The sequence below is a fragment of the Trachurus japonicus genome, chromosome 3, assembly GCF_045865225.1.
Source record: "Trachurus japonicus isolate A0001 chromosome 3, Traja_1.0".
NCBI lineage: Eukaryota > Metazoa > Chordata > Actinopteri > Carangiformes > Carangidae > Trachurus > Trachurus japonicus.
Window position 1 is genome coordinate 38,831,197 of NC_140909.1, and position 16,490 is coordinate 38,847,686.

At 42.8% G+C, this 16,490-nt stretch overlaps 1 protein-coding gene across 2 annotated transcripts in view; it reads right to left on the bottom strand.

The window, feature by feature from the left end:
* Positions 1–16,490, bottom strand: part of cemip (cell migration inducing hyaluronidase 1) — a 263,696-nt gene that overhangs the window by 86,370 nt on the left and 160,836 nt on the right. For both annotated transcript variants that reach the window (XM_085772496.1, XM_085772504.1), the window contains 2 exons: positions 14,537–14,658; positions 7,996–8,143 (listed from right to left, as the gene is read on the bottom strand). In XM_085772496.1, the coding sequence (XP_085628622.1) occupies positions 7,996–8,143; positions 14,537–14,658 (270 nt within the window). The remainder of the gene's footprint in view (positions 1–7,995; positions 8,144–14,536; positions 14,659–16,490) is intronic.

Sequence of the window (16,490 nt, forward strand, 5' to 3'; positions counted from 1 at the left end):
TTGAAATGTCGAGAATAATTTCAAAATGTCGTGGAAAAACTTTAAATGTGAAAATTTGAAAACAGGCGATATGACATGAATTACTAAGTATTCAGTTGCATAACTTCAGAAACCTCCTCTAACCATTACACTCCATTGACGTTGACATTTTGACTTTATCCTCGAAGTGCATAATGGAAAAAAAATCGCTCTCTTCTCATTTTTTTTAATGAGTGGCCCTAACGCTCTGTGTGTGTGTGTGTGTGTGTGTGTGTGTGTGTGTGTGTGTGTGTGTGTGTGTGTGTGTGTGTGTGTGTGTGTGTGTGTGTGTGTGTGAATGCATCATCTGGATTGTTACAAATTTGGAATCCATCAATCTACCAGAGGAGGAGGAGGTGAGCTGCCAGCTGCTGTGGAGACTGGTAAAATGAATCTGTCACATCTCATCTCCAGGCTGCTGCTCCTCAAACACTATCAGATCCTCCGTGTGAGATCTGTGTGTTTTAAAAACTAATTCTGAAGCTCCTCTCACATCTCTGGTCCTCCGGCTCAGCGCGGTGTCTGTGGTTAATCCAGAGTCCCCCATTTGGGGGACTTGAAGACATGCATAACAATAACAGAGCCCCCAGTGCACTGATTATGAAAAAACCATGTTTATATGACCCAAACACAGCCCAAACACTACTCAAACAAACAACTAGACATCAAACTTCATAAAGCACCTCTGTGTGGACCCAGTCGCCACATTTCTGGCTCGTATACTACTGTACATTATGCAAAACACATCAGCGACCTCTCATCTGAACGTAAACATCGGGGCGTCCCTCAACAACCGCGGCTAACACAGCAGCTAGCAGCAGCACGACAGAGGGAGAAGACAACAACCAGCAAAGTCGAGCAAAAACAGACACTGCGTGGTCAAAACATGGTCGTACATTTGCTCTTACCTTTGCTGTTTTGCCGTGAAAAGGTTGTGTTATGGGTAAATCCACAATATTTCCAGTTGAACTCTGCCTAGTGTTTACATCTGAATCAGCCAGGCCGAAACCCGACGGCTCTAGGACCCTGCACGGAGCCTGACGGAGCGCATACAACCCCACGTTGGCCTGCACGTGGATCTGCTGATCTGATTGGTTCATGGCTGTCACATGGCTGCCAGTGCGGCCAATCACATCGACCTGGGTCTAGCGTCATTCCTCTCTCTCTATTGGTTAAAGGGATAGTTCACCCTAGAATGATATTTCGCTCATTATCTACTCACCCTCATGTTGACTAAGGGCTGGAAGAAGTTTCAGATTCCTCCGTGGCTTCTCTGAGTTACAGGGGGTCTCGGCATAGCAGTGCATGTCCATATAACGGTTGCAAAGGGACACCGGAGCTCTTCGTAAAAAAAACACACACAAAAAAAACATCCAAGGGGTGGTGCGTGGCGCAGTGGGTAGAGCGGCCGCCCCATGTAGAGGCTACAGTCCTCGCCGCAGGCGTCCCCGGTTCGAATCCCGCGTCGGGCAGACCTTTCCTGCGTGTCATTCCCCCTCTCTCTGCCTCCCCATTTCCTGTCTATCTCTACTGTCATCACTATCAAATAAAGGCAAAAAGCCGAAAAATATACTTTAAAAAAAAACAAAAAAAAAAACATCCAAATACCTCCATGCTGCTCGTATGTAATGTCCGTCTTGTGCTGAAGCCCCAAATTGCGTAATTGTCCCGAAAAAAATTAAATAAGTCTATATTTTAAGCTTGTTTGTAGCGGAAGCTTCTCGAAGCTCCTCTTCCTGGTCCGTCCAAATCTCGCGTGATTTGCGCCGGCGTCAGTATGCGTCAGTGCGGTTACTGCGAATCACGCGAGATTTGGACGGACCAGGAAGAGGAGCTTCGAGAAGCTTCCGCTACAAACAAGCTTAAAATATAGACTTATTTAATTTTTTTCGGGACAATTACACAATTTGGGGCTTCAGCACAAGACGGACATTACATACGAGCATCATGGAGGTATTTGGATGTTTTTTTGTGTGTGTTTTTTTACGAAGAGCTCCGGTGTCCCTTTGCAACCGTTATATGGACATGCACTGCTATGCCGAGACCCCCTGTAACTCAGAGAAGCCACGGAGGAATCTGAAACTTCTTCCAGCCCTTAGTCAACATGAGGGTGAGTAGATAATGAGCGAAATATCATTCTAGGGTGAACTATCCCTTTAAAATGAGCCGCCACTCACTCGAATCGACCACTCCGCTGCAGAGATAGAGGCTGAAAGCCAAACCCACCCAAATAAGCTGCTCTGAGCAGCAGGGCGCAGAGACACTGAATCCACTATGTTAGTTATTTACAATCGGTTCCAGTAGATTTATTTTCAGTTAGTTTATCCAAATTGTGTGAAAATAAAGATTAAACAATAGTTTATAGTAGCAGGTGGTTCCAAGCTGTGCCAAAAATGGACATTTTGGAAAGTTCGCCTGGATATTTTGTAGTAAAATCTCAATAATTTTGTCCTGCTTCAATTAATCAGAATCAACCACTGCAGAGACAATGTTCACATGTTGTACAATGATTTTATAGAGAGTTTGAGCTTCATCAGCATTATTCTAAAGGGCACTCATCAAAAATATGATTTTTTTTAGGCGAATATTAATTTTATTAATTTTTTTCTGTGTGTCATCTTCATTTACTCTTCACCAGTAACAGATATACTGAAATTTACACATCTCAGCAATTCCTCATTTTTTTCCCTTTACTATGACACCAAAAGTATTCAAATAGACCTTTTGGTTGCAGAGATATACTCATTTTATTATGGATATGCAATTTTCGAGAAAAGGCCTAAAAAATAGGCTTGAATTCTAAAGGGTTTTAAACACTTCCTGAGCAGGTGACAGGTCGTCTGACTGCCTTCTCTCAGCTCTGAAAATTACCCACTTCACCCGAGTGCTGTGTTTACACCTGTGCCAATCAGACCTGCTCCAGTGCCTGGAAAAGGCTGAGGCGGGAGTGAGTGTTTGTGGACGCCATCCCAGAGCTCACTGTACTAACAAGCCAAATCTCACTCAGTTCTCCAAGGACCAACTCATATGTAACTATGACCCAGGCACCTGGTGTCCATAAACCCCCAACTTCATAGACTGACTAATCCAGAATAATTTGGGAAAAGTGCGGGTGTAATTGTTTTTTTCAAATAAAATTCTGGTTCATATAATTTAAAAAAGGAAACATACATTATGGGGTTCTGATCTTATACTTCCTGAAAATATTGCCATCAGTAGGCTATGTTCTTCAGTCCTGCCTACCAACCAGCCCATGACCTCACCACCCTGAGAGCTTAATAATAATAATAATACATTTAATTTGTAAAGCACTTTTCATGAAATAATCTCAACGTGCTACAGAAACCAGAAACAAAGTAACAAAACACTGTGAGCAATAAAACAACAAACAAAAAAATCAACAACAAAAAATACCAGAAGAACATGAATAAAAACAGCTAAAAAGCTAAAAAGAAGGAGGAGGACAGAGTGAATTCTGAGGAATCTAAGGACAATTTAAGCTTGACATGCGCTCACAACACACACAAACATCAGTAGGTTGTTGTTGGGAAGTAAGTTGTGCATTTAAAGGGTAAGTTCAACATTTTAGCAAATTGTCCCATAATCTCTATAGCCATAGCAGTAGGTTTGTTACCTTTAATTGTCGGTGCAAGCTATTTTAGAACAGTGGAGCAGAGCCACAAGCTGCTCAGAGCTACGCTACGGAGGCTAATGGGGTTTCTTGGTTTCCCTCATCAAACTCATCAAATACACAATCCAACAACTCCAAAACGCTCTGGTGGACAAGTTGTGACCTGCACATTCACCACGCTATGAGATAATAGCGGAATGTTGCGAGACAGAGTTGTTTTCAAGGTAAATGCAGAGACTGCCTGCTGAAAAGGAGGCAACGTGCATCGGCTGTTTTGCATGAATTTACCTCTAACTCGTAACGTTCTGTTATTATCTCATAGCATGGTGAATGTGCACGTCACAACTTGTCCACCAGAGCGTTGTGGAGTTGTTGGATTGTGTATTTGATGAGTTTGATGAGGGAAACCAAGAAATCCCATGAGCCTCTGTAGCGTAGCTCTGAGCAGCTCACCGCTGTGATCCGCAGTTCTAAAAATAGCTTACACCGACAATTAAAGGTAACGAACCTACTGCTATGACTATAGGGATTATGGCAATGGGCCAATTTGCCAAAATGTTGAACTATCCCTTTAAAGCTTTAACATAAACCAGGCTGATCTGAGGCTTCATTATATTGGTGGTACAGCAGGAAGTGGGAGATTTAACATGAGACAAGCTGATACAAGGAGAATTCTGACATTTACAAACACACAATCCATGAGAGGATTCTTCTTTTGTGGTTGTTACCGAAGGCTGATTCAATTAGAGAACAGCTGACTGGTCGACGCCTGGAGCATGACTGTCAACTTCGAGTGGAATTACACGCCTGCACGGACTGAAGTCAGTCTCCAAACAAGATCACTGTCATGCAGCGCTGTACACACACATATACACACACACAATATTTGTGAGAACCTGTCAATGCAAATATGCATCCCTAAAACCAGCCTCCGACTCAGTACCAGTCCACGCGGACGCGGTGCATCCCAGCCCATCTCTCCCTCCACCAGGGAGGAATACAGGGACAGATGTCCTGCATTACGGAGCCGTGGCGTGCAGCTCCAAGGCATCAAAACAGAATATCCCACTTTGAATCTGAGAAACAGATTTATTGCCAAGGAAATTTTCACATATTTTGACTTTGGCTCAGTGCTGTGGTGCAGAAAGAGAAGCAGCACAAAAAGTGTTGAAACTGACATGTTCAGCTCTTCGGATTATTAATATTAATAATTATTAATAATGTGAACAATAATATGTTCAGTTCCATGTTTCCACTGTACAAAGGTCCAATATTGAGAGAATCGCAACATAATTACCTTGGTTATTTGCATTGATGGCAATTTCAGATATCACAGAGACGATCTTATCAAGAAGAAATGGATCTAATGTTCCTCTGTTTGGTAGAGAAAAGTGTGGTAACACTTTATTTGACGCCTATCTCTATAACGCATTATAATTATACTTATAATGAGTTATAATGCATAACAAATTATAGCGCATTTTATAATGGCTTATAAGGTAAAGCATTATAATAGAGTTATAATGGTCTATAATGTGTTATACTTATTGTTATAAAGACTTCTAATAATTTATGAGTGTTTATAATGATAGTTATACATGTTCATAAGCCAATTATAACACATTATAACTATATTTATAATGCATTATCGATGTGGGCATTGTCAGCGAGTTACTAACAACTATATAACTTATTATAATACCTGACCTATAAGTCATGATAAAATGCTTAATGAAGTGTTACGATTATTGTTATAAAACATTATAATCATTTTTGAGTGTTTATATAGTTATACTATAGTTATACAGTACTATAACTGCATTATAACTCATTATAGGTATGGTTATAATGCATTATAGAGATAACGTGTTTCCAGAAGCGTTTTTTCTCTCTTTTCTCCTCATCCTTCTGCTGTTATGATTGTTCCTGCTGATATTAATAGTAGCAGTGTTTCCACTACCATCACCTCCCCATGTTATTCATCCGATTTAGATTGTCACTGTGATTTGCTGTTAATGATGGTGGCATTCTTCTCCTCTCCTCTGCTTTTTAATTCACCCCGTGTGCCTCGGTGCCTCTCTGCAAACAGACAGGTTGGCAGCTCATTACGTTAAGTGCAACAACTTTTCAACAAGTGTGAGAAATCTCTGAAACCGAGGACAGAGACACATCGACCTGCAGAAGCCCCAAATCCTCTCTCAGATGGCAGGGGAAGCTGGGTGGATCTGTTGTTTCTACATGGACCAGGTCAAACTACAGCCATGCATTGCTTTAAATGCTGTAGTATAGAATCAGGGAGGTGGGATGGCATTTCTTCTCTTCTTTCCTAAAGGCAGCTCCAGTGTTTCCTCTCAGATACTTCAGATTAGTTCACTCACTTTGAACCCTCTTAAATCTAACCTCCAAACACCCCAGCATTTTCGAGTAGACACTCAAAACGGGTATTTCGAAAATGATGATCCTTCTCTCTAACCTGTAACCTGAGCCACACTGATAGACGTAATAAAAACAACATACAGCTGTTGCTGTTAAAGCAACACTATGTGGTCTTTCGACCTTAAAATAATGTTTCTAAACTCATTTAAATGGTAGAAAAACGGTTAATAGGATGAATGGTGCCACCGCTGCAGCCTGAGCGGGGTCGCACCGTCTTCAACTGCACAGCTCCAGAGACCCAGCTCATCCCCAGTCTTCCTGCTCCTCTCACCCACACACGAGTTGCCCTGCTGGGCTGCACAGCCGACCAGCCTCCCCTCCAGAGCTCCAGCTACACACAAAAAACCTTCTTGCTTGGCACCAGCACTGGTTCCGTCAACTAATTCACAGACTACTGGGCTTTTCCAGGGATACAGCATACAGTCCTATTATATTGTGTTGCTTTAAATCAGGAGTGGCCAACCCGCGGCTCTGGGCCAATAAGAATGCGACTCTCCAGTTCACCTGCAGCTGAACGAGTGTCAGTCTGCTGTTCTTCTCTCTTCAGCCTGGTGTTTGGCTACTTTGTATAAAGAGTTCAACATGTGAAGATCTAACTTCCAGGTGAGCACCGTCAGCTGAGACAGACCTCAGTGGACGTGGCTCCACATTCCACAGCTTGTATGTTTTAACGGCATGAAAAGAAAAAAAAATCTCCCATAGAGGATCACGTTGCCACTCGCATCATCATTTAACGACCTGCACTGTTTTCCCACAGAAAGCTATGATTCATTCACAAAAATGCCTAAAAGCACAAATATGAAGCCAAGAACAGGACACTTCTTGAGGACTGGGAGGATGCTTACTTTTTTGTTGACACGTCCTTAGCACATTACAAAGCTTCAAATCTTCAGCACCATTTCAGCTCCATTCAAACATAATAAACATAATACAATAAAAACAGCAATGAGGTAAAAAAAAAAAACAACAAAAACAAAAAAACAACAAAACTTTTCTCACATATTCTGTTTTCTGGATGCTATTGCAAATGTTAGGGAGGACTTGCAGTGTGATGTGAATCTGGCTGAGCAACATGTGCATGTATGGACAATGACTGGCCTGTAGCCCATTTCTGTCAATCTCCTGTTTCATAATGAGGGGTGTGACATTTGTGACATGGTAAATTGTTAATATTTCATTCTGTGTGTGTGTGTGTGGGGTTCACGCCTATATAATGTGGCTCTTTACAGTAACACTGTAAAAATGTGGCTCTTAGACCCTGGCTGGTTGGCCACCCCTGCTTTAAATCATCATCGATACCACCATCACCGCGGCCCTGAACAAAAACCAGAGTGTGGACTTTGTTAAATGTTGACACGGTTTTTGTTTGTCTGTTTCCTAATGTGTGTTTTGTTTTGTTGTGTTGTGTGGTGGACGTAGTCTGTGGAACGGAGACGGTGCTGTGGAAAAGATTTTCCTCATGGGAACAATAAAGGCTGTGTCTAAACCGTGGCCTGTATTTACCACTCATTGCGGGTCAGAAGGTCAACCCCAGATCTTTCTGTACAGTCATGTAGACAGGTTGTACCCAGTGTCAGTCCTGACGAAAGATCACGTCTGCATTTCCAAGCAGCCAACACACACACACACACGCAGACGAGCCCAGACATAGGTCTGTGGTATCTCAATGTGGTTGGAGCAGAGCCTGTGAACTTCAGAGCAGCCTGCCCACACACACACTCTGGAGCTGAGCCAGAGTGTGTGTGTGTGTGTGTGTGTGTACACCAGCTCTTTATCAGTGATGGACTAATAATTGTTGGATAGAAACATGGTTTATCATCAGAGCTTGTGTTTTTGTTTTTGTCAGAAACGGCTCAGAAGTGAACAAAGGGTCAGACAGACAGTGACAGATGTGCAGGCAGTCAACGTACCCAGTTTCCCACAGAGGAAGCGGACCCTGTAGTTGCGACAGAGGCCGTGGGCCTGGTCCTTGTTGAGGCAGACCAAGCCGTAGTCCTTGTCGTTCTTGTGGATGACATCTCCAGTCTGGTTGGACGGTATGCCATCATGAGTTTCAGCCTGAATAACACAACGATAAAAGTGACTGAAGAACGCTACACCCAAAATATTTATTGACACGTTTTGTAACACAATGAAATAGAAAATTTCATATGCTGGGGAATTTGTTTGTGGCTGGAGGGAGAGAGAGAGAGAGAGAAAGAGCACTTGGTAAGTTGTCTCAGACAGGCCTTAACTGTATGTTTTTGCCCCAAACATCTGGAAGTTGTCGTGAGTTTGGCTTATTTAGTTTGCAAACTGCAGGAATTTCAAGTCCACCAGGCCCGAGGAGTGGGCTCAGTTCTTAAGAATAAAGTAAATGGGGGCGGTGCGTGGCGCAGTGGGTAGAGCGGCCGCCCCATGTAGAGGCTACAGTCCTCGCCGCAGGCGTCCCCGGTTCGAATCCCGCATCGGGCAGACCTTTCCTGCGTGTCATTCCCCCTCTCTCTGCCTCCCCATTTCCTGTCTATCTCTACTGTCATCACTATCAAATAAAGGCAAAAAGCCGAAAAATATACTTTAAAAAAAAAAAAAAGAATAAAGTAAATGAACTTGAGAACTGTGTGGGGTTTCCCAGCTAAATTTGTTCTGTGGTCAACACGGCTGCAGAGCGGTGGTATACACAGATCGGTTCCTTGGTGTAGTCGCTTTCCTTTGCCCACTTCCACCGGGATCGTGATTATGTTCTTTAGCGCTCAGCAGTTGAGCTTAAGCGGTCTAATATTACTGTTTCATGACTTGAGACTAAAACAAATGAAATATCAAAGTCTGCTGAGGGGGGTGGGGGGTTACTAGTTTCTCACTTGGGTGAAGTGGGAAAACTGTGAAATTACTCATAACTGCCGTATCTTTTTAATATGACGGGGTATCGGTGCCTGAAGTTGCAAGAATGAAGTCATACAGTAATATTATGGTGATCTGGTGGTTGTGTTGTTTTAATATCAGAAGCTTTAAAGGGATAGTTCACCCAAAACTCACTCATTATCTACTCACCCCATGTCGACTAAGAGCTGTGAGAATTTTCAGAGTCCTCCGTGCCTTCTCTGAGTTACAGGGGGGTCCGCGCAGCAGTATTTGTCCATATAATGGTTGTGAATGGATACCACTTTTATTCGTCCAAAAAGACACACCAAAAAACATCCAAATACCTCCATACTGCTCGTCTGTAATGTCCCTCTTGTATTGAAGCCCCGACATGAGAAATTGTTCTGCTGGTCAGTGCAAACACAGGAAGAGCAGTGAACTGAGACATTGGGAGCTTCCGCTACAAACAAGCTTAAAATATAGACTTATTTAATTTTTTTGGGAACAATTTCTCATGTCGGGGCTTCAATACAAGAGGGACATTACAGACGAGCAGTATGGAGGTATTTGGATGTTTTTTGGTGTGTCTTTTTGGACAAAGAAAAGTGGTATCCATTCATAACCATTATATGGACAAATATTGCTGCGCGGACCCCCCCATAACTCAGAGAAGGCACGGAGGAAATTTGAATTTTGGGTGAACTATCCCTTTAAAACAGGAACATGGAGCCTCCTGTGAAGCTCTGCTTCAGCACAGGGTTGACACTGAGGAGGAACTCCATCTTTTGGCTCATCATCATCATCATCATCATCATCATCATCATCATCATCATCATCATCATCATCATCAGTAGATTCTGTTCTGACTGTCCTGTCACCGTTTGATTGGTTTTTATTTTTGTAATATTGGACTTTTTCTTCTTCTTCATCTGTTGTACTTTAACCAAATGGGCTGATTTCCGTGTCTTTCTTTCAACGACTGATGTCATTTGTTAAATAATTCTTCTCATTCACTGAGCCTCCCCTGTGCCAATTTGAACCTCCCACTGTGAAAAACCACTGTCCTTCACCATAAGCTCACAAGTCCCAAGAGTCTATAGACATCTGGCTCATTGTAATAACGTGGTGGATGAATATCCCGGATCCTGTCCAACATGAAAATGAAAATTCCCTGCCTCCCTTCAGTCTAAAGGAGCTCTTGTGTAACGCAGCAAACAGAGTTGGTGGGATAAACACAGTGAGCAGAGGTTTCCCTCTCTCTTTGTTTTTGTCTGTGGTTTGGTTTTGTACTTGTCTCTAAATTTATACACTAACTATTTCTGACATTCAAACATTCCTACGTAGAAAAAAAGTGACCTCTCCAACTGCAATGACACGCGATGTTACCCATATAGCAGGAGCCCAAACAACAGGAGATGGCAGACATTCAGCCTCAGGCACCGAGCCCATTCACATTTCCTCAGGACAGTCAGATAATCCAGAACCAATCAGAGCCACATTACGTAACATATCGGAATGAGACAACAACAAAAAAAGAAAAGAAAAGAAAAAAAAAACTGCTAAAAATAGAGATCCCACAGAGGCAAATTAGAGAGTGAAAACTGCAAACTGAGGAAAAACTTCTGACTGTGTCCAGACTTTGTGGGGAAAAAAAATGATGACACACACAGAGCTGGAGGACATGACAGCTCCACTTCCACTTCTACCGACTACATTGTAAAAAAGCAGATCATATACAGTACATAAATATTAGAACTGAGATCAATGCACTTCCGGAAACCATTATGCAACTGTTCATTTGGATAGAGAGAACGGTCTGGAGAAACATAAAGACACAGGCTGTGGGATTGGGAGGAAGTTGAGGAGAAGATGACACGGAGGTAAGTGAAATTGCACAGCAGCCATACAGCGGGGCAGCCGGAGCGTGCAGTGGCAATTTTCTCATGGTAAACGGTAGGGGTGTTTGGAGGGCTGTGTGGGCAGACCTGGCGCTGCTGCTTATCGCGGTGGAGGAAGGCTAACAGCTGCTGCTGCTCGGTGCCAGACTGAATCTCTGAATTCACTGTCGCATCCCAGCAGCAGCAGCAGCAGAGCTGTATTGAAAGGCTGGCGTCGCGCTGATGATCACCTGACTGCACGGACCGACCCAACACAGCAGCAGCAGCAGCAGCAGCATCTGGAGCCGAGGTCCGTGCAACGCTTTCTCCTCTGTAAACCAGAAGCGATACAACTTTACTGTTGTTACGTGCAGACTTGAAACTAAAGTTACAATCCCCCCAGGTTTCATGAAATCACAAGTCGTTGCAATTAAACACTTTTTTTATTTTTTTTTATTGCCACAGCTCTGTTCACTCGCACCGGGAAGGATTTCACAGGAAGCGGTGTACCATGCGAGCCAGCATAACTGTATCTCAATGATAATGGTTTTAGTGTTTTGTACTGCTTCCTGTGCGCTTATTTATTTATTTATTTTTTTACAGCTTTTGTCAGAGCTGCGTTTTGTTTTTGATGATACAATAAGAAACCTGTTTTTAAAGCCGCATCGAAAGCAAACGGTAAAACGTTCTTATTTGATTGTAAATCACTTTTAAATGTTGCAGGGGACTAATGAAACAAAGAAAACCAGTCACCGTGAGATGTTCCTCCAGCTTTTTCAGTGAGCTCACCCACTCCCTTTCACTGTAATTATGAAGAATACTACTTATGCTGTGCACAGAGTGAGATTCAGATGATGTATGTAATTATTCTTGACTGACTAACTTTTGTTTGGCTGCAGTGTAAACAGATGCGTGATGCAGCCATTCCTCTGTTGTAGTCTGTGTTGACGCTGTGGCGGGTCCACCCATGTTTGCTGTGGAATTAAAGTGCCATTTTCTGTAGTAGTAGAAGTAAAGGCTTCACCCGGTTCAGCAGCACTGAAATCTCCAGGATTGAAACTTTGGAGGTGAAAATAAAAGGTCTGCAATCTTAACAACCACACAGGGTGTTTCTTTAAACCTCTCTGATCCAACCAGGGGTGGACTGGCCATCTGGCAGACCGGCCACTGTCCCAGTGGGTCCATGCCTAATAAGGGCTGGTCAACAGGTGATTTTATTTTTTCCACACAGAACAGTGGCTGACTGGACAATCAGCACGGCCAATCAACACATCCCATTAATTAATTGTCATCCAGCCAGGGGCTGTCAATCACCCAGTTATTGGATAGGCCAATAACTGTCTGCTGTCTGCTTTGGGTTAGGGGGGCAGTCCAAGTAATTTGACACAGTTGAGCATTTAAAAAAAAAAATAATGCAATAGTTATTTTTCCAGGTAATTAGATCTTTTATAATATAGTAATTCAGTGACAAACTCGGTAACTAGTAACTATAACTAATTACTTTTTTAAAGTAACATGCCCAACTCTGTGCATTAGGCACATTCTGTTAGTGTGGCTGTGCCTATTTCCTGCAAAAGCCCACTGCAGCTGTAGAACCCAGGCACGCAGCTGATGCGTGCTTCAAAAACAAAAGTCCATGTTCTTCATTTTGCAAAGTTTACCAAACTTTCTCTCTGTTACAAAAAAACAACTGTGCAGTTGGCTGACAAGAACAATACACCCGTGCAAACATGGTCAAAATCTAGTGTGCTCTCTCGGCTCCATAGCTTCACTTAATTAACCAAAAAACACACAGCGTCACATTATACGTCTTAACCAATAAGAAAACTGCAGTCATCATTATTAGCCTTAAATAAGCACCCTGAACCCTCAAGCTATGGAACAGTCCTATTATCTTCAAATACAAATACAATCAAATACAACAAAATCTAAATTATTTAACGTTTTGTTTATGATGTACAAATGGCTCTAACATGTTCCATTCAACTTCCAAAACAGGGACAAATCTTGGTGAATTGAAGACAACATCAGGTGGTGATTACATATTTTGATACATTTGTAAAATCAGTCTATTGTGAGTAGGAACACAAACAGTGGGACTGTGCAGACACTGTGTCTCTGCCTTGCTCCACAGCTGCATCTCATCCTGAGGCAAAACAGGCCGAGCTAGAAGACCGGTTAAAGAATGCACAACCATTCCACAACTCGCTTTTGTTCCAAAACCAGGAGAACATCGTCATAAATCTCTGACAGAACGGCATGGGCTGGAAAGAGAAGACCCGTACGCGCAGTGGAATCAATCATCCGATCCGATTTTCAGCCGGGACAGCCAACAGGTGGATATTTCCCAGCATGCTTGTTCCACCTTGGCAATTTTCTGGAAATAGACTCACCTCAGGTAGCGGAACATTTACACAGAGGAGCCTGGGGACGGGTGGTGGTTCTGAATATTACCTTGCCACAACATTAAAAAGTGAAGTCTCTGCTGATAACCTCTCGGGGGGGGGGCTTTCATGTTGCTTCAGAAGAATACGATAACGAGCCGCTTGTCAGCATCAGCAGCTCTCATCTCTGTGGCTCGCTGACTCCTCTCCTGCCTTTCATCGACTCACAACGACACGTGGATATCTGATTCTATTTGTGTCGCCTCACATCAAGTGGGAGCTGACGAGCGAGCGATTCCCACATCTGAATGAAACCGTTTGGAGTCAGGTTTAAATACAATCTAGATGGCTTTTTAAAGTGACTGAGTGTGTGACCTGGGTATGTAATGAAAGTTCGATTTTCCTTGAGTTACAGGTAGAATCTGTAGGAATTCTGCTGTCAGGACCAGGGGGTGTGGCAATTTGAATCTTGTGTTTACAAACTGCAACAAACAAACCTACTCTGCCGGTTGCTTTTCCTCTGTTTTGCTAACCCTCCTCGCGGCCATGTGCATTTGTTTTCAATGAAGCCGGCGAGAGAGCAATCAATAGAGCGTAATATATGTGTTATGATGTGTATATTTGTGTAGTCTTATCTGTCACACGGACAGTGACGGACTGGCACCAAAAAGAGGCCCTGGCATTTTTAACAGAGATGCCACACGTTACACAAAAACTAATATATATATATTCATAAAGATCATTCAATAATGATGAGAAAGGAAAATGCAGTGACCGCCAAAGTTACTTTCTGCATTGAGTGGAATCAAACCCAAGCTGCAACAAAGCTTCTAATTGTAAGGAGCTTTTCTACCAGGTGAGCTATTTGCTGTTCATGTAGTGTGCTCTTATTGTGTCTTCAGTCTTTTAGAGTTGGCCAGCTGTAAACCGGCCAGCCCAGGTTTTTTTTATTTTATTGTTTTTAAATTTATCAACATGGCTGCATCTTCACGCGGCCATTGTGGCATTTGCCCATATTGCACTATGGCCACCGGTTACGGGCGCTTTTATGTCGCCGTGCCACAGAGATGAGAGCTGGGACACCGGGTCGGAGGCAAAGTCAAAGTTATTTAGCCATCATAATTACTCTGAAGCTGTTTCATTAAGGTAAAAATGTCGCATAAGGTAAAAATCCTGCATACTGTAGTTCCTCTTTAGTGGGTGGAGATAGGTCCAGGTTTTATTTGGAGATAACTGACGGTAATGGTTTTCAATACAGATCTTTAAAGGTAGGCAGATACAGGTTTGCAAAACCGCACTCCTGCAGCACTCATTCAGTGACTGTGAGCAGAGAGGAGGTATTCCTTTACCTGGATGTCCAGTGGACTGCCACACAGTCTGTCTGGATAGGCCTCGCGCAGTTCAGACAGTTTCTCCCAGTCTCCAGATCCACGCTCGTCATCCCTGTCAAACCATTCTGTCCACTCTGCCTCTGTGGTACACACACAAAAAAACACACACGCACATCTATTTTTTGGAAAAATGACACAGACTTGCATGAATTTCATGGAGTCTTACCCAAACTCTACCCATAACCTCTATCGCTGCCTAAATCCCAGTGATGCAACACACAGCTTTGTCACACACACATCGGCCCCTCCCAGTTAAGTGGTCGCACAGCCAAGTGGTAGATATTAGACTAATCTACGTCAGAGCTCTGACTTGTAGTCCATTTAGACGATCAGAGGGCATTTGTAGCTGAGTAATTGAGGGGCTCTCTCTCCTTCCATTATGTTCTTTGTCTGGTTGCCACAGTGGGAGACATGCATTTGACTCTGGGCCGGAATTTTAATCTGGAGCTCGACACACAGCGAGATGGGATGTCTGACAGAGTGAGAGCAGACTCGGGTGGAGGGAACTAACAGGTACAAATGAGCTGGAAATGGACTTAACATATGCACCTATGAACTAACAGTGATCTTATTGCACATAGTGGCATCATTAGTACTGACGCAACCAAAGCTATTATAGAAAAAGAAAGCTGCGCCATCAGTTCTTCCCGGTTGGTTAATGCACTGGCTACCTCCCTGTGTAAATCAGCTCTGGCGCTCTGTCTCTCAGAATTGTGTGGGGCGTACTGCCAGGTGAGATTGGCGGTCAATTTCCTGCTGGCTCTGTTGTCTGTTGTGTTTTGATTGACTAAATTGAATCTCTTCCACTATGCGTGCCTCTCATATATATGAATACACTACCTCATTTGAATAAATAGAAATAAATGAATGTGAGCAGAGGCAGTGCAGTCCAGATTGCAAGGCATTACTGTAATCCCACTACTTTTTGCAGTGAGTAGTGTAACTATCATTATTTTACCCTTCTCAAGATAAAGGACATGAATAAAGTGGTGAGCTGTGGTGTGTGTGTGCAGGTGCAGTGTTGTGCATGAATATGTTCACCTAATGACTGACCGTTCATTTTAATAACAGTTTTCCTGCATGCTGCGTGATGTCTCCATAGAGACGCTCTAGCCTCAGTAGTATGTTACCAATGCTATAGACTAGTGCACTGCTGGAGACAGTTTGTATGAATGTGTGAGGCAGTTTGATGACCAAACAAGTGAAGACAGATGGGAAAAAAAGAACACATTATAATGCAAATGCTGCTGTGGTGAAATATGTTCTTAATCTCCACTTTTTTATGTGTTTTAAATGTTGAGCTGTGCTGTGAGCAGCAGTGAGGTGGGGGCTGCTGATGGATGGTAGAAGGAGGTTCTATTGAAAGAGAACAGCAGCCTTTTTATTTACAATAAAAATGTTATTATTTTTTTAAATATATATTTTTTATCTTTCCTCCTTCATCATCATTCTTATTTTTTATTACCACATTACAGTGGCTGTACTAGTATTACTTGTCTACCCAGTTCTGTCTTTACGTTCTTGTCTTTGTCTCTGTGGCCTGTGTTATCGTCACACTTGTTGCTGTCTTGTACAGTATTGTTTGTTTTTGTACAATTAAAAAAAAAGAAAAAAGAAACTGAACTGAACTGAACTAGCTCATTTTTGGAACTGCGAACAATATTTCTCGATTCTTTTCCACAATTTTGCTGTTCACTTCCACTCCTGTGTCTGTAACTATAGGAAAACAGAGAAGACAGTCACAACAATTGACCTGTTGACCATGTGGACTGGATGACCCGAGAGGACAGATGCCCTGAGCGGAGGCTGACCCGCCTCTCTGCTGCTCTACTCTCCCAAAGAATAATAATAATTATAGCTACTGCGCAGCAATGGTCGGGGCCGGGCAATTTTTTTACAGACAAAATTAGGT